The sequence below is a fragment of the Aptenodytes patagonicus genome, chromosome 6 (genome assembly GCF_965638725.1).
Source record: "Aptenodytes patagonicus chromosome 6, bAptPat1.pri.cur, whole genome shotgun sequence".
Classification (NCBI taxonomy): Eukaryota; Metazoa; Chordata; class Aves; order Sphenisciformes; family Spheniscidae; genus Aptenodytes; species Aptenodytes patagonicus.
The window spans coordinates 28,480,784-28,503,329 of record NC_134954.1 but is presented as its reverse complement, the minus strand read 5'-3'; the positions used below and the strand labels follow the sequence as shown (position 1 = coordinate 28,503,329).

The window sequence follows — 22,546 nt, the reverse complement described above, 5'->3', positions numbered from 1 at the left end:
TGAGACTGATTTACATTTGACTTCATGTGAAATAAAAAGTTCCCTGATGGCAGACAGCCAGTTTCCACTACCTAGACCTTTGCAATCACTGTCATGCGTCATACTATTTTGCACTCATAATTTCAGAGGTGCAGTGTTAAAGGTAGCTATGGGCAAAGTGCCTCAAGTTAAAGTTGACCAATGTGTGACTACCAAATACTGCAGAGTTTCACTGGTAAAGCATCTATTTCATCCCCTTCAGCTGCGGCCTGTGGAGCAGGTGATGAATATTGTGGCTCAGGCAGTTCAGAAGTCTCTGTAGTGGAGCCCTGTGGTCTAACACTCACTAGTGTGTCTGTACATTACCACAGAGCCCTGTGGTCTAACACTTTTTTTTTTTGGTAAGGACCTTTCTCTATCCTTCCTGCGGACACCTCTCCCCCTTTGAATTACACAGAAAACATGACTTTAAACAGTAACTCTGAACTTGGTATATCTTGGTCCAGTACAGAGGTTGCTGTGCAGTCTTTCTTCACTTCCTTTGTATAAATGTTTTCCAATACTGTTTTTACTTAAATGATTGCATGCTGTTCTTCCCCCGTAAGACTAGGTTGTCTCCTGTTACACAGAACTGAACTTTTCTGAAGACTGAATTAGAGCTTGGATCTTGTGCTCCAATTCTGGCAGAAACTGGACAGCAAAGTAGAACTGTGGGAGGAAGGGAATTTTCTCATTCATAATTAAGGTAGTTAAGTGCTGTCTTAAAGACCTGATTTCATGTGTGTTACAGGACAAGCTTCTTCCACCAGACCTCACTGTTTTATTTCCTCTTCTGCTTGTGTCCCTGGATCTGATTTGCAGAATTTCTGATGTACAACTGTAAGGGCAGTTGCAGCTGAGCAGGTGCTGTGCTTTGACCATATGAAATACTCTATAATGTCACATGCTTTGGAAAAATCAGGCCTTGAGCACCAAAACCTGATGTATTCTCTTTGCCACAGTTCTTGCAGGGTAAAATGAGGGTAATACTGGAAAATAAGTTAATGTTTAAGTAGCATGTGAATACTATACTGATGGAGAAATTAATAATTCTGATTGCAGAATAGTGTATGAATAGGATGCAGTAAGCAATACCTGAGGTCACATATGTAACAAGCAAGCTTGTTAAAAATGACTATTCATTTTAATGAATATTCAGATTCCTGAATGTGAACACTGCTGTTCACTCAAATTAGAATGAGGGAATCTTTACATTTTTCTGCTTTTCTGTTTCTTGTGTGTATCACTTGTCTTTTTAATCTGCTTCTGTTTAAATACACAAAGGAAAAAGAAATGAATGCAAGTTCTTTTTTTGTTTTGTAAAGCTCCCTGGGTTAGTAAAGATACTGGGGAAATTACTTCCTCTGTCTTACTGGGATGTCACCCTTAATTTTCTGTGGTAGAGGAAAGGGGATAGAAAAGTTATGCTCCCTTAAATTACATGTTGCTTTGATCACACTGATCCGTACCTCTGGTGTGGCTTATCAAAGTCATAAGCAGTAAAAACTGTAGCAGTGCCAAACTTCTTGAATGCTAGGACATGCTGCACCTTTTGGTGTAATTTGTTACGTTTCAACAGCTGCTCCTTTTCAGTGTGAGATGGAGGCTGGCAGGAATGGGCTTGTGGAAGGTATGACTGGTGGAAATGACTGCTTGCTTTTTACTCCTGTGATTGTGCCTCAGACGAGAGGATGGGCATGCAGCATAGAATTGAAGCATTTCTCCCCAGCTTGGCATTTCACTGTTCTCATCGCTGACCTATGTAAGAGCTATAGTACTCCAGCTGGGGCCAGGTATGGGCTGGGAACTGAGACTACCCTGGAGAAATGGACTGTCACCTTAGACAAAGAGAACTTTACTAAGAATCTTGAATCCATGAGGAAATAAGTGAATAAAGAGTAGTGTGATACAGATAAGACATGAAGAAGTCAGATAGGACAGCAGTGAGAAATGTATGAGCTCTGAATAGATGGGTAATGAAAGAAAAAAAATATTTTTCTTTATTTGTTATTAAATTAAAAACCTATTTTACCTTGCAGATCACTAGCAGACAGCTAGTCTGCTACAGGAGAAATTTTACCTAACTTGCAAGTAAGTTTCCAAGATGGTTTCAGGGAATCTGTAGATTGTAATCTCAGTATCAATGAAAGTTAATGACTGAGGGAATGCCATCTTGGACACAACTCTTCCTTTGTTATCTTAACACTTTAATAAAATCACTTTAATTTGTGTAAAGTAATTGGATACTGTTAATACTAAATTAACCAATTCCAGGGAAAATAAATGTATCTTGCTAATATGAAATTATCTTTTTCCATATAAGGTTATAAACAGCCAAGAGACACATTACTTAAGTTCTTTCTGACCTCTGCCCTGAGCCTTGTTAATTATGTGCTTTTGAATCTTGTTCACCTCCAGTGTTTTCTGGTTGGTCACCTTATTTTCTGTTAGCATGACAAAGCTCAGTCAGGCTTATTCTTACTACAATTTTTTTTAACTCATGCCTTTCTAAGCTTCAACATGTATGTTAATGTATTGGGGGCCTGCTAAATGAGCTAAGGTTAAATTCTGTAGTTCTATACAGACATGGGACTAGAACAATAATTAGTTGGCAAATTATTTATACTTAACAGATTGGTGTTATGTGGAAAAATTGTGTGAGCTTTTACTCTCTTGCTGTCTCATCTGTATAACTGGAAACCAGTCTCATGGGACACAAATTCCTGTCTGGTCAGTTTTAGTTCCAAGTCTCTGTGCAAAGGAAAGTTGAAGAAGGGTATTTCAGAAAAGCTGAAAGGGATGAAAACTGTCTTGATATTATTGACTATCCTCCTCCCCAGCTGATACCCATAATGACAAGCTTTGCAGGGCCCATAATATTGGTTCTCTACAACAGAGTTTATAGTATACTTGTGTTCAAAGACCCTGTATACTGCTGTTTGTGAAGGGCATAGCTGCACTAGAATATTAGATAACACTGTGACTTAACCTGAAGAATTTCACTGAATAATACTGTATTCACTAACTGCAAGTCAGTATTTTAGAACAATAGTTTAGAGTCTAGTGCCAGGTTTGTTTTTAAAAAGCAGTGTAGACTATTGTTATTGATACTAGCCCAAATCTTTTTGCGTGTTGGGTTTGCTTTACGTTGCTGCTGTAAATGTGGGGAGGTTGTATTTAAGTTAGTGTTGGAGGATTTTTTTTTTTAGGGTAAATCTACTGAAACAGATTTCCTAATGTAAAAATTTACTTCTCCAAATCCATACTGACTGCAAAGCAGTATTTATCATCCTGTCACGGAAGGTGATTCTCAAGGTCATGTCTACTTGGAAGCCTGCCTTGGTAAGTGCTCCCATTGCAGTGACCTTCATGGTTCACTGCAAGAATGCTGAAGTCCATCTTCAGCTGGTAAAGTTAGACGGTCTGAAGCTATTCAGCAAGAAGGCACAAGAGACAAACAAGCGAGTATTCTGTTTCTGGATTTTCAGAGGGAGTTTAACAAAGTTCTTTACTAATACTTCTTAAGGGAAATGAACTGCCATGGAGCAGGAGTGTAGCTTTTTCAGTTATACCTGGTTAAAAGTGTAGGAAGAACTGTCAGTTTTTCTAGTGAAGAGTAATCAGTGGAATCCCAGGGGGATCTGTGTTCAGGCTTGTGTTGCTCAACATAGTTATAAATGATCTGGAAGAGAGGCTGAGTAACGAAGTGACAGTATATGCTGAGAATCACAAAATTAGGGTAGCAGGAACAAAAGGTGACGAGTTGCAGAAGGTTCTCACAGTACTTGGTTGTAGGCAAGCCGTACTTGATTCTGGTAGATATAAAATAGTGTGCACAGGGAGAAACAACTAACTGTGTCTATGCAGTGATGAGCTTTTAAGAATCTATGCCATTCAGGAAAGATCTTTTAAGTAACACGGACAAAACTCTGTGAAACTCTCTCAGCAGCAGTCAAAAAAAAAAAAAGGCAAATAGAAATGACAGAGGTCTCTAGGAAAGGGAGAGGGAGCAAAACAGAATGCCATGTTATAAAGCCATGGTATGTTTTTGTAATGAATAACATACCCCCCTGAAAGTTAGGGGCAGACATTCTCCCCTCTCCAAAGATTAGGGAAAAACACAGAAGAGCATAATTGAAGCAGCTTTTATAAAAAGAGTAACCAAATAAACTGGGGCTTAGCCTGGAAAATACACAATTGGAAGTAGGATGGATAAGAGGAGGGATTATGATAGCAATCTGCAGCCATGGGAATATGAAACAATTGTTCCCTGTTTATTTTGTCACCTGAACATGGCAAGAATGAAAGGGCATCAAGTGGTGCCCAAGCAAAAGGTGCTAACTTTTAACAGTGGAAGTATTAAAATATGACCCCTTGATTCCCCAGAACCTTTCTGGGTCCATGGCATCCTTTGATGAGAAGATTCACAGGTTTGCTGCATGTGTGCTTGTTTTAACCTGCTTCCTGTAGCATTGCTTGATCGCACCTAGTTCTTGTGTTGGAGGAGAATCATAGAATCATAGAATCGTTGAGGTTGGAAAAGACCTCTAAGATCATCGAGTCCAACCGTTGACCCAACACCACCATGCCCACTAAACCATGTCCCTAAGTGCCTCATCTACTCGTCTTTTAAATACCTCCAGGGATGGGGACTCCACCACTTCCCTGGGCAGCCTGTTCCAATGTTTAAGGTGAGCATTCAGACCCTATCTACCCTTTCTATGCCATTCATGATTTTGTAGATTATCATATTATTCCAAAGTCACCTCTCTTCCAGTCTGAAATGCCTGGTCCTGCTGAGTCATTCCTCACAGACAAGCTGTCAAGACCTTTGGATCATTCTTGTTGCCCATCTCCTAACCTTTCTTCTCAGACTGTATGAAAATTTTGGTCTCTAAGAGTGAATACCTTCCTCTTGCATAGAGCATTCTATCAGTAGATCCCTGCACATTTTACAAAGGACAATAGTATCATTGTTTCTTCTTGAAAGATAGGTAGCAAGAGGGACAGAAGGTATGAATTAACCCAGGTGGTTATGAGAACAGACACTTGAGAATGTATTATCTGAAAATAGTGAGGCTTGGAAGGGGAAAGCACTATACAGTGATAATACTAGTTTTTGAAAGGCAGTTCAAAAATTCATTTCTGAATGTGGTTCTCATCTGTTCTGGATATTGTCCACAGTTTGGGTTCCTGCATCTTAAAGTGTGTAGTTGAACCAGAAGAGCTTACGAGGGGCAGTGGAAATAATCAAAGGTGCAAAATGGCTTTCTGTACAAGAACAACTGAGTTAAGTGAGGACTAATAATCCTGGAAAAGAGAAGGCAGAGGGATGACATGGAATTCTGTAAACTCGGGAATGCTGTGGACAGCGTGTATACAGGGCTAGTGTTTGTGCTCTGTTTCGGTACAAGATCTTTACATATTGAAACTGGTGAGTGACAGATTTGAAAGGGGTGGTAGGTGGTGGAATGTCTTGTCAAAAGATGCTCTGGATGCAGAGTTTCTGTGGAATCTGGGGGATGCCCAAGCACACGGGAGGGAAATCCTTTGAAGGTTACTAAGTACACAGAAACCACATCCAGCTTCACAGTTCTCATGAGCTGAAAATAGTTGGAGGCCAGGAGAGTACTCCTAGGAGATACCATATATCTTTTTCTAATACTATTCCTTGAGCATTGGCATATAGCCACTGTTGGAGACAGATACAGTTGTTCCTGTGTTCTTGTTTAATCCTGAAGGATGGGATTCATCTAATGTAACTTGTAATCTCAAAATTAGATTGTTTTTTAAGCTCAGTGGGGTGATTTTCTTTGAGGTGCCTGCCTCTCTGCATTGCCTACAGAGAGTACCTAACACTTAATTTCTAGGTAGCTATCTTAAATTAGATGAATCCCACCTCTCTTAGGTTTTTGTAAGAACAATGACAAATTACAGACCGAATTCATAAAAGGACTATAGCAATGACTTTGAAGACATCTCTCTTCCAGACTCTCTGGCAATCCTGGAAAAGACTAAGAGGTGGTTTGATTATAGTGTGTCAGTACTTGCAGGTGTGGAAATATATCTTCCTGAGAGCTTTTTTAAGTTAGCTTAAGAAAGCCTGATACCTGTTTGCTGGAACTTGATGTTGAACAGACTCAAATCGGAAATAATGACCCCTTTTCTATAGTGCATGTAATAAAATATTGAAGCATTTAAGCATATGAAGAAATGTCCTTTGGTTCAAATAGGAGTTCTCAGTTTGACTAGGTCACATCCTCTGACCTGGATTACGAGGGAAGTCAGGATTTGTAGCCATCACAATCCATTGCAGTCTCTAAAGCATGAAATATCTTGGTACTAAAACCTCTTAAAACTGAACTCAGGATGCCTTGCCAGTGTAAGTGGTACAACACTTCTAATCCGAAAACTTTACAGGTGCAATTGTAAATGGTTTCTTTTACTATAGCTGAAATGTATGCATGTGTGTCAAATTCCCACTGGTCATAAGGATTGAAAAGTTATCATAGCTGTAGTTCCCATCTAAGTCCTATGTACAAAAAAGTCCTTTTGGATTAACTATACATGCTGCCATTAAGGACATTAAAATTTTATAAGCGGTAAATATATAAGAAATACAACACAAAGGAGCAACTCGGATGGTTAGATTTTTTTCTTCTGAACTTCTTTAGTATAGAAGAAAAAGTTACTCTTTAGTCTCCTGTTCAAACTATTTTGGAAGGTAAATTATGCAAGTGATAGCCAATTATAAATAAGTTCCTTTGTGATAGGGTTCAAAATAATTCATGTAAATGGCTCTTTGTAACATTTCTGCTGAATTCAGCAGTGGATTTGTTACAAAAATTTCTTACCACAGCTATTGCTGGTGTGATTCTATCATAGATGGAGCATCTGGTGATTTTTCAGTGACTGTATAGAATGCTGTATAACATTACTAGTAGTCGTGTGAACCCTGTCGATTCTGGCAATGGTTGACTGGGGCATTGGAGCAGTAACCACTTAGCTGTGTGATCAGAGACCCTTTGGATTTCGTGGAGTGTGGCTCAGTGTCAGCTCCTTTACGAGCTTGTCTGTTGTGGTTTAACCTCAGTCGGCAACTGAGCACCACACAGCTGCTCACTCACTCTCCCCTCCCCTGGTGGGATGGGGGAGAGAATCGGAAGAGTAAAAGTGAGAGAACTCGTGGGTTGAGATAAAAACAGTTTAATAATTGAAATAGAATAAAATCCTAATAATAATAAGAATATAGAAAGCAAGTGATGCACAATGCAATTGCTCACCACCTGCTAATGGATGCCCAGCCAGGCCCTGAGCAGCACCCCCCCCCCCCCCGCCAGCTTTCCCCCAGTTTACGTACTGAGCCTGACATCACATGGTATGGAATGTCCCTTTGGCCAGTTTGGGTCAGCTGTCCTGGCTGTGCCCCCTCCCAGCTTCTTGTGCACCTCCAGCCTTCTCAGTCAGTAGAGCATGGGAAGCTGAAAAGTCCTTGACTCGTGTAAGCATTACCTAGCAACAACTAAACATCGGTGTGTTATCAACATTATTCTCATGGTAAATTATTCTCATCCTAAATCCAAAACGCAGCACTGTACCAGCTACTAGGAAGAAAATTAACTCTATCCCAACCAAAACCAGGACAGAGCTGCAGAACAGCTCTCGAGTGAGTCACCTCATCTATTCTGATCTCCGTCCTCAGAGTGTGCTTTTGATTCTTAAAGTTTACCGTGTTCTGACTTGACCAGGTAGTAAGAAAAGTAATGATACATCTCAGGGTCCGGTACCATTCTGTAGTGTGTTTTAAAATTAAAGAATTTAAGAGTAGAAGATTAATACTCTTTTTTTTTTTCTTATTATTTGACAAAGTACCAAAGATTGGCTGAAAGTTGTGCTTTGCAGGAAAACATTGCTTTGTTGTTTGCCTGCTTTTTGTCTTCTATAATCAATATAGTTTGCTCCCAAATCTGCTTTGTTCAGTAAACTATAAATAAAAATCAAGCACTTCTAAATAAGAGGAGGCAGTTATATGCTGCTTTTTGGCACCACAAGCTCCTCTAAGGGGGTAAGACCTGACATCTGATTACATAGCTAGGATGATACTTCTGAAACTATATTGATGACTGTCCAAATGGCGAAACTATTGTTCTGCCTGTCTTTCTGTCTGTCTTTTGCAAGAATACCAAACTTGAGAGTTTATCCTACCCCCTCTTCCACTAGAACAAGCACAGTTGCACAGTGACACCCATGCTGTGTGCTGGTGCAGCAAGGGCTAGTTTTCTCCATACTGCTATGTTATGGTGGTTTCTAACTTGTGATCACTAATAATGTTTTTGCTAGTGCTGGAGATAGGAGTTCAAGAAGATTTTTGCCTAATTTGAGATTTTCAGAGGCAGTAGAGGCCTGTCCCGTAGCTTTCTAGACTTCAGTTTGCAAGTAAGTCAAGCGCTGGCTGACAGTCCCCATCTTAACAGATTGTCATTGTTCAGTTATTTAACTCCAGCATAATCTTTGCATGAATAGAATTTCTTGTGTGTCTTATAGAATAACCTTTTATATCACTAGTATCTGCAATAATTTTTTCCTTTGGAAAGTGATTCATGTCATCTTGCAGATAGGAGAGACATAAAGCATTATTCTACGATCACACAAGAAACCCTATTCATTCATAGTTTATATTGTGAAGCCAATCCTGTATCCTCAGGGTTGGAGTTGGTTTCATGGCAGCAGTCCTAATTACAGAATCTTTGCAGTATATCTGAACTGGGGGCTGTTCTAGAGTCACAACTGGAATGAAATGGCAGGCTGAAAAGAACGAAGTATGAATGTTTCTTAACACATCCAGTCTTTCCATTGTTGCTGTTCATAAATAGTAGGTTTTAGTCACCAACCAAAAGAAAGTCACAACAAAAGCCCATTCAAGCTAAACTTGAGATCAGGTTCCCAGATCTGATAACAGGAATACTCTTCTCCTAGGTTTTGTCTTGATTAGGTTTACATGCTGGATCGTGTTTGATGAATCACTGTAAAATAAAGCTGCAAGCTGAGCATGTGCTGCCTTGGTCAAGCCAGTGAAGAAATGAGAAAAATAGTTTCTACTCTGCATCTATGTGCATTTGTGCTGCCTATACAATCTTATTTTCTTTTTTTTTTTGTCTTGCATAACTGGAATCAAGTACTCCAGCACCTTGAATAACCTTAGCATGTTTTTACAGACAGTGATAGTAAGGCAAGTGGTAAATAATCACTGAGAAGACATTCATGGTTCAGAAGAGGATATCAGGTTTTTATATTGATTCATTGATTACTTCCTTCCCTGACATAGCAGTAAAAGGTGCTGACAACAGAGGCAGGAGGTAGCAATCTTGTGTTAGCCTTGAAAAGTTTGTGTCTGGATTATGTTGATTCCTGGGTGTGATAGTACCAAAGAAATACAGACAAATTGGAAAGAGATTAGAGAATGCAGCAAACCTGGCTTGAGGGCCTGCCTTATACTAAAGCAGAAGGGGCTGACTTTGTAACATGGCTGAGCAATGGTTTAGGGCATGAGCACCTAAAATTATTTGGGAAGTATGAAGTGGAGATGGTGGGAAGAGCGTTGTTATTGTGTATAGCTGGAAATACAAAGTTGAACTAAAAAAGAGTCAGTTTAGGTTGGGAATCTGGGAGACCTTTTCATCGAAGAACTCGTTGTGGAATCATCTTACAGCTACTGAAAGCTTTGTTGTTTGAAGGTGGCTTAAAGGATTGGAGAAACTGACTTAGTCCTGGTGGAAGGGGTACATGCGTAGGGAGGAAATTACCCTTGGAGTCATACAGGAGGAGACGATAGTGAGTCTAATACATTATTTCTCTAATTAAGGAATAACTTAATCAAGATGTAACTATTTCCTAAATTAGGTATAAACCCAGACTATTCTTTGGTGGTAAAAAGAAGACCAGTCTCTCCTTGCTGTATATAACACAGAGGGAGGAAGGAACTCTGAGAAAGTAAGTCCCATGCTTTTTCAGAAGCAATATTAATCCTTCATCAAATCTGTTGCCCTGAAGATTTCTATTTTCTCTGAATATTATCTAACTTTTATTTCAGGAAATGCCAGAAAGCTTGTTTGTAGTTGATGGAGGCTTAGAAAAGGAAAAGCAGCAGACTTCTTACCCTGGATGTGTTAGACAGAAGGCACTCTCAGGGAGTCCATGGATGATTAGACTTTTTGGAAGCATAGAAGCATGGATTTTCCTGTCTGAACAAAGCTCATTAAGTCCTATAAGATGAGGCTGTTGGGGAGCCAATAGTACTTTTTTTTTAACCATGGCTCTGATTCAGCAGAGCATTTAGCACACCTGATAGTGAAGCCTGAGAGTCAGTGACTGGAGGGTGTGCAGTCTTATTACCTAGGTTTATGCCTGATGGTATAAGCACCCTGGGGTTTAAAAATGGTTCTGTTTACGCCCTTTATCCCCTCACACCCTGACTCACTGCTGTGGCTGGGGCACACCTCATACCTCTGATCATCCCTCTGGAAGGCCCTCCCATGCCTATGGGGCTTTGGGGCAGTGCCAGTGGGTGTAGAAGGGAGCAGGACAGGCACAGAAGTGTACTGTGAAGCTGGCTCTGGTACAACATGCAACTTGGCCTGCGGTGTTTGATAGGCAGGTGGCAGCCTGTTACAGATACCAGCATGGTAGTTGGAGCAGTTAGTTCTTCATCTTGAATGCAATCATTTCAATGCTTTATATAATCCAAAGAACAAATCAGGAAGATTTCTTTACAGTGTGCAATTCTACATAATTGCAATGAACAGACATGGCACATTACAAATTCCATCGAATACTCTTCAATCAGTGCTTCTCAATTTCAGATTAAGGCTTTAAAATATGTAAAATGTGAATGTTCAGTAGTCTTGTGCTATCCCCAGTCCTTAATTACAACAGCACCAAACTCTAAGGTACTTTCCTTTTGTGTGAGACATCTGTACGGGCTTATGAGCTAAGATAGGTGGGATTTAACGTGCATGGAGGGCAGTCCTTTCATCAGATGCATGTCTGGCCTTTCACATAGTGCTAGATATTTACCTCTGAAAACAAAAGAAACCCATGCTGCAGTGTGACTTAGCTGTGATTTAATCATGTTTTATGAAATGAATTTCTATTTGTACAGGAATAGAGGGTGCTTAGAATTTCATTGGGGTGTTTTAATTTGATTATTGAAGTATTCAAGAAAGATGAAGCAATGTCTAAAATTTAAGACCCTTAAATCTGGGACTTCCTATCTTTTCATAACAAAGTTAAGCAGCCTTTCTTTTTTCTGGTGCAGTTCTGACCATGATGATAGCAAATGCAGCTGGAAATGGCTATGCTAAGTGTAAAACACTCAATTCCTAGTTTTCACAAGCTTAACCTTAGCCGTTATACAAATGTTACTTTCTGCTCTTGATGTCTACACCAGCAGATTTATTTAATAAAATATGCTGCTATTTATGGGTTGTACGAGAATGAAAAACAGTTATTCCTCCTTAAAATATTTTGCCATGGTCCCAGAGACCTTGGTGGAAGGCTAATGGAAGCCAATGTGGCCTTTACTAAAGGCCATGCATTCTCAGAGGCATTCATCTACTTTGCTCCAGGCTGTTTGCAGCTTTTTATAATCCAGAGAGCTTGGAAATCCTGAAAGTGCTTTTCTCTACTGCTCTTTGCCTTATCTTTAGAGTCTTGGAAAATGAAAGTCAGAAATTTACAACGTGATCTAAATGTTTTGCTCCATTGGAATTAAAGGTAATGTTTTGCTCAGTCTGGGGAGGAAAAAAAGCAAGTCTGAAAAAAATTAATGAGTGGTTAAAATAGAGCTGTTAAAATGGCAACACACAGACAGCCTGTGTATAAATATAGGCTAGCTCCTCAGCAGTGCTCTTATATGGTAGATCTGAGTGAAGGAAAAATATCAGCCTACTCTTATTCTGTACAAGCCTGTGTGTTGGTTGTTACAGTCTGGTGCCATATGTTTGGTAGTAGACAAGACTGCATAATACATGGAAATTATAATGACTCACCTTTTTTTCCTGTTGCAGGGACCTACCTTACCAGTGTGAGAGGGGAATCTTACAAGCATACTGTGGATTTTTAGTCTGTACCTGCTACTTGATTGTCTATCTTTACTGACCCACCCAAAAGACAAATCATTGTCTTGTCACTTCTGTCTAAGAACTGGCTGAATTTTGACACCTGCTGGAGAAGCTACCAGGACCATTAGAAATGGAGCAGCTCATGCTACATCTCTGATCAGCAAAGCTTTCTGCATGGAGTACAAGAATCAAGTTGGCTTAAGTTAAACCATATGCAAGTTGCACTAATTGTTGTAATGGTACTGCTGATACCACTCCAGACTTCACTAGGGCTTTCCGAGGCAGTAGTTTCTCATGTAGTTTGAATGTTTTCAACTGACATTTGAATGTTTTTATTAAATCTGGTGTGGCTGTGAAAAGTGTGTGTGGGGTGAACTTTTTCCTCTTAAGTTCATGGTGAATTTTGAAGCCGCACTTCCAAGCGTGATCTGTGCTATGGCAGCAACCTACAGGCTTATTGTCACTTCTGTGAACTGCTACAGCAGTGTGGTGATAGACCAGCACTTTCAGCACACCGTGCATTACTGCACAGGGACTTGCCAAGTGTTTAAGCAAGGAGTTACATGCATAGTTGCCCACCACAGTGTCTGCGCAGAGCTCAGTGTCCAAGATGCCAACCTAGACCATAAAATTCCTGTTCCTGAAAATGGACTTGCCTTGCCTGGGAATGAGGACTATCACCAAATCCTCCCAAATAATCCAAGAATCAAAAAGGGCTCTTCAGTGCAAGCCTCCAGCAGTTTAAAAGACATTACTGGTGAGGCGATAAACCTTGCCAGTGGTAAAATAAAGGAATTCTCCTTTGAAAAGCTCAAAAACTCTTCCAGTCATGTGGCCTACAGAAAGGGAAGGAAAGTTCGGTCAGAATCATTCAGTAGACGATCATTTGATTTTGACTTGATTTATGGGCACTTCAACAATGATGAGAACTGCCCTCCATGTGGCTTTTTGCAGAGTCCCTCACCTGTGGAGAAATGGCAGGAGAGCAATGATGCTCCAGAAGTCACCATGAATCCCATGGTTCCCTTCTCCCCTCATTCCTTCTCTGAAGAAAACCTCATTACTCAGATTTTGGAAAAACATAAGCTAGATGGTTCTTCTGGTGGAGATATTAAGGTGTGCTTAGACATCTTGCTCAAGTGCTCAGAGGATCTGAAAAAGTGCACAGACATAATAAAACATTGCATCAAAAAGAAGTCTGCAGACAGCATTAGTGGAGGGAACAGCAGTGATCCCCTGGCTAATTCAGAAATGATATATATGAATCTGATGACAAGATTTTCTTCATACCTGAAAAAGCTACCCTTTGAGCTCAAGCCACCAGGACATAAGGAAGCTAGTGACTTGGCAGAACTAGTTAATTGTTTTCATGGTTTGCAGCAAACTCCCTTTCCCCCAGTATTTGGAGATGAGCAGCCACCTAGGTATGAAGATATTATTCAGCTGCCATCATCAAGTGCAGTTCCTCTTGGACTACCAGGTGATCAGTGTGAGGTGACAAGCACCTCTCAGTCCATCCAAACAAGTACTGTGAGCTTTACCTCAAACTCCCTTCACAGCATCCCACAGGAGAACAGTGAGAGAGCTGTGAAAGATGCTTGTGCTCTACCTCAGTTATCAGCCACAAGCCCTTCTGACTGCACATCTTCCACAGAGGCTCTGTACATTGAGGAGGAGTCTGATGGGGAAAGAGCGTTAGGGAAAATAAAGAAGGCAGAGCAGAAGCGGGGCTGGGAGAGTTTAGAGCGCAGTTACCAGCTAGCTGGTTGTTCAGATCTAGCTGCCAATGCTAAAGCAGAACGTTCCAGAGTGGGAGATGTTGAGCTCTCCCACGCTTCTGAGAAAATTACTCCTTTAAAACAAGTTTCAGATTCTGTATTGCGTGGTTCCCAAGCTGATGTCTCCAAAGGAGAACAGATGTGCAGTAAGATAGACAATGATGAGATAGACAAACTGCTGCTGGACTTAGAGCGCTTCTCACAGAAAATGGAGAGTACTTTGAGGGAACCCTCTCTAAAGGAGAGTGAACCTGCCTGTTTGCAGGTGTTTGGCTGGCAGGGTAGGCAGGTACTACCTCTGACTCTTGAACCCAAAAGTAAACCCGTTGACCCCACTTCCCCTTTGTCGAAAATCATGGAAACCAATGGTCATAAAATGGAAGAGGATGACAAAGCCCTTTTACTGCGTATCCTGGAAAGCATTGAGGACTTTGCCCAGGAACTGGTGGAATTCCAGACAGGCAAGGGAAGCTTGTCCAAGGAGAGGGAAGTGATGCAGATTCTTCAGGAAACTTTAACTCCTCCTTCACAGTCCCTCCTTGCAGGGCAAAAAAGCTATGCTGGGGCTGTATCCAGAGACTCCGTTCCAGCTTCAATTCAGCAGGCCCCAGAAGTGATTAAGGTAAGAGAACCAAATCTTTGATGGGATAGTGAGTAAAACAAACATGGGAAGGGGGGAGGCAAAAACCCACACAATAAACATCTGCTAAGTGATTCATTGTGCTTTGGATGCTGCAGTGTGGAATAACATGCTCAACCTGGCAGAAATGTAGTGTTTATTTAAATGCAAACAAAAAAAGGAAACTAAAACCCCTAAGCAAACAAAATATGCCCTGACGTGCAGTTTCACCTTTGCGCTTGTTCCTTTCGTGCTGGTGCTCCTGCAGGCTGTTTGCTTGTGGTTTAAATGGGTCCTATATAATAGAGGGTAGAAACAATTTTTCAGCTAACTACTTTATTCCTGGGAGCGGGTATTGGACTGTCTCTCACCAGTTCAATGAGAAATGAATATTCCACCTCTCCCTTTCCCATCTTCAAGCAGACTCCAATAGCCTTTGTTGTCTGCCTCATCACTAGTTCCTAAAGAGAGAGATCCTCCACAGAACAAAGGTCAGAATCTAGGAAGATTTATTTTCTTTTCCCTGTCCCCAGTGCATAAAGTCATTGCGGAGTCTGCATTGCTTGTATCTCTCAAATGAGAAGTAGGTTTTCCTAGGAAAAAGAGTCTTGATGGGAGCCTGCTTTAGAGGGAAGCCAAGGCTGGCTGTCCAGCCCTCAATGCTTTTCATTTGATAACAAGTGCCAAATTTTCAAGACAACTTGGTGCCAAACTTCCAAGTGCACAGAAAATATAGGGAGGGCTTCACTTCCAAAATCTGCCTTCCATGTAGGCACTTAAAAAGTGCCCAGATTGTAAGTGAACTTTCACAGCTTCTTCCAGTTAGAGCATAATGTGCATGTCTTCAAAACTGTCCACTTTCCTGAAAATACAGGTATTTGGTGCAATTCTGAAAGGAGGTGGGTGGGGTGTGTCTGACCCTATATGACAGTGCTGAGATCTTTTTAGACTAGGCTCTCCAAATGTTTCTGATGTTTCTCTGGGCATCTTTGCTTACAGCAAATGGTGAGCATAACCTTGTCTGGTATCTCCAGGAAGGGAAAGAGTCTTTTTCTTCGAAGAGTATAGAATTAAGCAGTTCTAAAAGCTCTAAAGTGATCTCTTATAATAGCTATTCTTGCCTTGTATATTAATTTACAAAATTTTCCAACTTGTGAACTTCAAACAAAAATGTGTTTGATAAAGTGTGGCACTGACTTTGTGGCAGTTTTTCTATAATACTTGAAAATTGGATGCATTTATACTGTCAAATAGCTTATCAGTCTGGTCCCTTACCAGCTTCTGTTTCCCTAGTCACCCACCTAGCCTGTATGTTAGTTTGCTCCCAGCCTGCCTTCTATGGACATATAACATGCACGCATACTACAAGAGCACTTCTCTTCCATGCAGCAGCACAACCCTTGCTGTGTGTAGATGCCTAGAACCAAAGATCATGAGAGAGAATATCTGCCTTGGGGACCCAGAGGAGCTGGAGGGGGCCTGGGCTGAGCACTGCGCAGCATGGATGCAGCTGGTACCCTTCAGAAGGAGTTAGCCCTTAGCAGAGTGGGCAAAAGTCATCTGAACTGCTGCCTCTACACTTACTCTGAGGTTTGCTGTCACTTATAGTATAGATGTGGCCACACACTTGGCTGTGGACACAAGGCCCTCTCTGGGTATAGCATCTAGGGAACACATCCATGTTCCTGGATGACTCTGGATCTGGCTGGAGCTCCATGTGGATTCTGATTCAGTATTGCACATGTGTGCCTGAATGAATAATATGTAAAGTATTTGTTATATTTTCTTAACGCTCATAAAACTGTTATCAAATAGTTGCGCGCACACACAAAAAACCCAGAGATCTAATATCGATGAAAACACAGTGCAGCTTTCATTTATGAAGGTTGTGACAGTTTTAATATCCCTCAAATCCTAAACAATGAAAAAGGAAAGGGAGAGCCACTTCAGACCAGACTGTTTGCTGGCACTGATGGCCTATCTGTGTTGAAATCTGTGCTAACTTATATCAGCAACAGACTTTTCCCTTTATCATAAAACCAATTATGATTCTCCACAGAGAACAATAGAATTACTTGCCTCTTCATTTCCAAAACCAAAATATTTAGAAACTAGGGCATGAATACTCAAGAAGTCCATCAATTTTACAGAGCACATAATGAGCGCATCATGCTTCTTTCAGGCAGGCCAGGAAGCATTGCATACTTTTAGACTGTCCGACATTTCCCATTCTGAGATCCAGTTTTCCATTGCTTATCTCTAAACCTCCAACTATTTGTTTTAAAATTTCCTGTTCTGTGTGCCTGTCTTAAGCTGATTTTTTTTAATATGTTGTTTTTGAAATAAATAGTTCAGTGGATACAGTTCAGTTGTCTGTATAGAGGCTAGCAGAAACCCCAAATATTTATCTATATTTTGTCTCCAGATAGGAGGGCAATAAGGAGTGAAGCCTGAGTGGTCTGGCAGGTGTGATGGAAATGAGGGAAACTAGAACCAGTGAGTAGTGAACAGGGTGGAGATGGGGCTGTTGGGATTCTCTGACCTGATCTGTGGAAGTGCTGAGTGTCAGGGGGTTTTTTTGGAAGGTAAAGGGTGCTACCTTTTGAGTAAGATGTCATCTTATGCAAAGTCCTTGGAAAAGTCAGCGGTGGATGTTTTTGACCTTAACCTCTGTGCCATTCGTCTACCACCTGTACAGGATGACAGAGTATTTAAATTCAGTTAGCACTTGCAGACTACTTGGTACTCTAGTGAAAGTACCCTAGAAAAGTCTGTAAGAAATTTACTCATTCTGTTTTCAGAAACAAGTTTGAGTAGTTCAGGGCTCTGCTCCAAGTCCTGCTCATGTGTTTTATTTTAAGAGCTCTTGGATAAAGTTTGTGAATAATTTTGGGAGCAGAGACCAGGACCAGGGTTTAATACAAAAGAGGCCTCTTTTTTGTCCTTCCTCTGTAGGGTATCTCTTCTCAAAAGGATTACTCATGGTGTAGTGAGCCAGAAAGAGCAGTCCTGCTTCCCATTTCTCTCTCCCCCATGCCTCTACTTCCTATTGCATGGTTTTGAATCTTTCTTTATGATGACTATGATGCTTGTATACAAGATAAATTTTTTAGTTAGGTTTGTTTTCTGCCAGATTAGTAAATGGAATTGCTCACGCTGAGGTCAAATGGGTGGTACAACTGTCTCTGGTCAGGGACTGTGGATCTGGGAGTAGAGGGTTTACAGAGTTGAGAAATGGTCTCAGACCACCTTGTCTAACCACATTATATCTCAGGTGGCAGAGCCCTGAGTCAAATATCCAGAGGCCATTTCCTGCTGCCACATTTCCTCTGGGCTGGCTCTAGGTAGCATCTATCTAATCCTGCCTCGCCTGAATGACTGATGGGGTGGGTATTGCTGGGACTCTCAGAAGTGTTCCTAACTTACTGTGATCTAAAACATTGTCCTGAGGCCACACACATTGCTTTTATGTATCAAAATGTCTATGTTGCATGCTTAAACAGGTGGCCCGAAGATGGCTCTGAGTGGAATTAAGACTGTTTCATAATCATATATAAAGTTAAAGTTGACCTGGTAACTTTGTAATTCTGCCCCTTCAAAATGCTGCTTCATAATTCTGTGTGCAGCTTCATTTTGCAAATTTAATGAAAAGCTTATGAAGGATCTTGTGTGGGGCAAGTAACTGTAAAAAGTGTCTTCTATAACATCATAGTGACTTTAACTTTGTCATGAAACAATCACATTTTCTCAAAATGCATCCAAAATATAATGGAAAGCTTTTTCTGGAAAATCAGCTTTCATCTACATATATTACAAATTGTTTTGATCAGATATTGATAATATATGTCAATTAAGCTATACACACAATTGTACTCTTTTCAGATGTCAATTATTCATTATTTCTAAACCGAAATAGTAAAAAGGGGCATTATTTTTTTTTTTCTGTTTGGTAATAGTTATTGGAATAAATGAAAATGGTAAGTGAATCTTAAAGTATCTCAATCAAAGGTGACACAGAAAAAAAAAAATTAAACCAGATGAAATTAAACAATTAACCAATACCAAACACGTAGGGACATGTTCATGGCATGTGAGCACCTTTTGTAATCAAGGCAGATACAGTCTCTGCTTGTGTGAAGTTGATTTATCTTGAAGTAGACATCTAAAGGTAGGTGAAACAAAGTCTAGTGATACATGTTGAGTTGTTCAGCCTCATTGACTCTAAAACCAAGAAAAAGTCACACTGTTGCTGGAGAAGTTTAATCTGTTTTGAAAACAGCTGAAGCTGGTGCCCTTCTCAGCTATACAGAGTGCATTGAATGCTTCCAGCCAGGCTTTGGGGTACAGCTAAGTCCTGTGATGATTAAATCATCCAAATCTTTTGGGACTAAGCCTCCAGCTTTAGGCACAGGTGAGATTCTTTCTGTGTTCTGATGGCTAACAAAGGCAATCTGACACCTCTTTAGATTTGTCATCTCTCACCTTCACGCTTTAAACTGGGTCACTTCTAGCAAAGAGGAATTTCTAAATTTGACTGCAGTTTGTTCAGTTGATCTGTAGGCTGTTCATACCAGACTTTTCTGCTGTGGGTTTTGTCCAGTTGACTTTGAAACTGTTGATACAAGAGTCTCTTGCTGTCAATTTCTCATGGTACTGTATATTTCTGTTTTTATTTATACCCACCTTGAGGATATCCTTTGAGGATAGGAAGTATCATACCAGGAACCTGCTATATTGTAAAAAATTGGAATTCAGATGCAGCAAGCCTTGTCTCCAGATTACTTGTATTTTCCCAGGTTATCAGTGCAAAAAACCCCAAACTTCTGGGATCTTTTATGACTGGTTGATTTGTGAATGAAAAATGAGTGTTGTTTTTTTTTTTTTAAGAAACAGCTAGTGATTGCTAGATCAGTATGTCTCTTCCATGCATACATCTTTTAAAGCACAGTGTAGCTGGTCTGGATGCAGCTGTAGGTATGAGAGGTTCTTTGGACTACATTTCCTCTGCAGTCTGTAAACGGGGTGGCAGTCTGTAAGCAGAGTGAGAGTTCAATGGAAGATGAAGTAACTACACTTGCCACAGATGATTTAAAATAAATTACCTTCTGACATGCTGCTATATGAGATGTGCAGGACTCCTAGTACAGTGGAGTCTAATGGGCTCTTTAGGCATTGCCTTAATGTTCAGAAAAAATTGTCAGAGTCAGAAAAACAAAATTTATTCCAAAACTTTTGCATGTGGATCTGTGTATCCTTCACTTAGTAGCAATTCCAGTTAAAACATTCCTGCCTGCCTTTTTCTTTTTTGGGGCTCCTTTTCTCATTCCCATCCTCATCCTACCACTGTGTTAGGCTTCATATTCATTCACAGGGCACGTGGCAAAGTGGGCTGATGAACCTTGTGATTCTTGGGACTTGTAGCTGTGAATATACACCTGGACTTCAGAGCTTTTTCAGCTCCCAGGTTGCACAGTTTAGACATAGCTACAGTGACCCAAAGGAACCAAAACTATGCTACATTCTTGTTCAAATCTTTCGTAAAGAACTGGATTCCACAGCCCAGGTTCTGGGACCACGGTCTGATGATTGAGAAGCAACAGCAAAGAAAATAATCTTGGGGGTTTTTATACAGATTTATGATGACATTAAAAAAATTCCTTTTGTGAATGTCAGCTGGGGGTCTCTCTCCTTTAGTAAATAGCCTATTTAACTGCATGAGACCAACTTTATGATGGTAAGAGCATCCTTTTGGATAGGCTGTTTCTGTGTGTATCTGTAGTCCAGTTATGTTAAGTGATGCTGTATATGGAGTAACCTGGGGCCTTCTACAGGAAACCAGGAAGAGAAGGATATCAGAGGCACATGTGGTCCAATAAAAGTTTTCTGTTGGTGAGGCTCAGTGAGACCTTTTCATTTCAAATGCAGTATCTTGTTAAAAGCAAGTTCTACTAGCTAGAAAGTGGATGTTGTTCTGTGTTACTAAGCTTACAATGTAATCTGGCAAAGTAGCTAGGACTTCTAAAGTCAAGTAGGGAAAGCAGGCCATGGGACTAAGTGTTTGTTCATCTTGTGGAGTAAGAACTGGATTTAGGCCTTTGTTCAGCACCGTTGTCATGACAGGAGAGGGAGAACACACTTTTAACAAGCCTAGACAAAGTCTGAGCAAGAGTTTGAAGTATACTTGCTCAAGGTCGCGCAGAGAAAGAATAGACTATTGTCCACTGAGAATTGCTTTGCCTTTGCTTTGTGAGAGTTATGGGAAAAGTGAATAAAAAGAATGATGCATTTTGGTGTCTTTATGAAACGGATTTCTTAAGAACTGCTTTAGAATGCCTGAGCTCATTATCCAAGATCATCCTTATGTGCTTGCTTGGTGTGAAAGAAACTAGATGATTTGCTTTTTCCAAGCAAGAAGGAAAAATTGATGTTTTTTGAAAATTACAGCCTTTGGTCTAGTGTGGGAACTAATGCTGATCTTCTGCTTCATCACCTCAGAAGCAGGGACCTCAAACCACTACCATCATACGCGCATGGGCCTTGGCTGAGAGCATGTGGTTTAGCTTTAGCTGAGTCTGATGCAAGTTTGTACCTCAGGTTTCAGCACTAAAGCACATAAAGTAAGAACTATTGGGGAAGATGGTATATTTAGCCACTTCTGCAGTGCATCTAATTTTAGCACTCTTGGTAGTGGTGGTGGGTGCTTCCTTTCCCGTATTACCCCTGGCCTATTACAAGCCAAGGACAGATTGTCTGTCATGTAGCCAGCAGGGAAATAGATTCTGTTGTAGATCATGTTTCTCAATTAAAGTATTACAAGAAGGCAGAAGATCCTGGTGGTACTGAAAGATACTTTGAATATCAGTTAAAAAAGAGAGGTCTGGCTTCAGGAGTAAGTTAAAATCTCTAGATGTTGTCCTTGTGAAGAGAGAGAAGACATAGTATGTTGAAGCCATTTGCCATTTTTTGCCTGTAAAAATCAAAACCAAGAAAGCAACGTACTGGTCTTGACGTGGTCTCCTACAGAGTCCCTGTGCCCCTTCTGGAAAGGGCAATATCTGCTTAGGAGCTGACCAGGATGATGATCAAGGAGAGTTCTCTGCGGAGGGACCCAGACTTAGGAGGGGAGCTAGCTTTCCTTGCGAAGGGCTGTGATTTTGTTCTTCCATCTCGATTCAAGAGGAGGCTGAAGTCATTCCAGCAGGCCCAGGTTTGAATGCTTGGCGTTTCTTTTTCTTTTTCTATTGCTTTGTATTTTTTATTGGATCAGAGAATCAAACTGTGTCCCCTCTAGGCATGTCTATTTGCAGAAAGTTATTTGCAGCTAGATATCAGCAGGTTTAAAAATAAACCTTCCAGGCTTAGATTGCAGAGTTAAAATGTCTTTGTAAACAAGGGGAAAAAATTAACAGCAAGGGCAGTGATTTAATAGGGAGAGGTAGTGTAAGACTGTTAAATCTTTTCTGTGTTTTTTGTAAGAAAAACCGTATTTCTGTATGTGATTGCTCTGAATGTTTCTTGTTGCATGTGGAACAACCACAACGTTCTGCTGTATTTAGTGGGTTGTGCTCTCTACTGTACAAATTTGTGCACAGACCAGCCTACCAGGCTTTTGCATTTGTGATTTTTACCATCATAAGGTGCTTCTTTGTGCTGTTTCCTCCTGTCTCTGGGCTGTGGCTGAAGGAGATACTAGAATCATAAATCATTTAGGTTGGAAAAGACCCTTAAGATCATGGAGATGTAGCCAAAGAAATGGAAATTGTACCATGGCTATATTTCTTGGTAAATCCCAGCTGCTGTACTCGCTTTCTGGGACAACTGGCAAAAGATTGGAGTAATTTATGCTAGGACACCAAATGGGCATGTAGCCACCCCAAATTTACAGGGGGTCACAATATGCTGAAATCAGCCCATCTTGAGCTTCATCTATATTTAAATAATCAGTGACCCAGTGAGGAAGTTAAAAAGTTGAAATTATGAGCGGTGCAGCTGTTTCCTAAGAAACAGCTATT

The 22,546-nt window shown here is 40.6% G+C and overlaps 1 protein-coding gene across 7 annotated transcripts in view; it reads left to right on the top strand.

Annotated features, from left to right (window-relative positions):
• PPP2R3A (protein phosphatase 2 regulatory subunit B''alpha) overlaps positions 1 to 22,546 on the top strand; it is a 57,546-nt gene that overhangs the window by 1,653 nt on the left and 33,347 nt on the right. For 3 of the 7 annotated variants that reach the window (XM_076341730.1, XM_076341733.1, XM_076341735.1), the window contains exon 2: positions 12,084 to 14,537. In XM_076341730.1, the coding sequence (XP_076197845.1) occupies positions 12,531 to 14,537 (2,007 nt within the window). In that variant the 5' untranslated portion in view covers positions 12,084 to 12,530. Of the gene's footprint in view, positions 1 to 769; positions 883 to 9,918; positions 10,009 to 12,083; positions 14,538 to 21,321; positions 21,742 to 22,546 lie in introns of those variants that run through there. The other 4 variants (XM_076341731.1, XM_076341732.1, XM_076341734.1 and 1 more) reach the window with 4 other exon arrangements.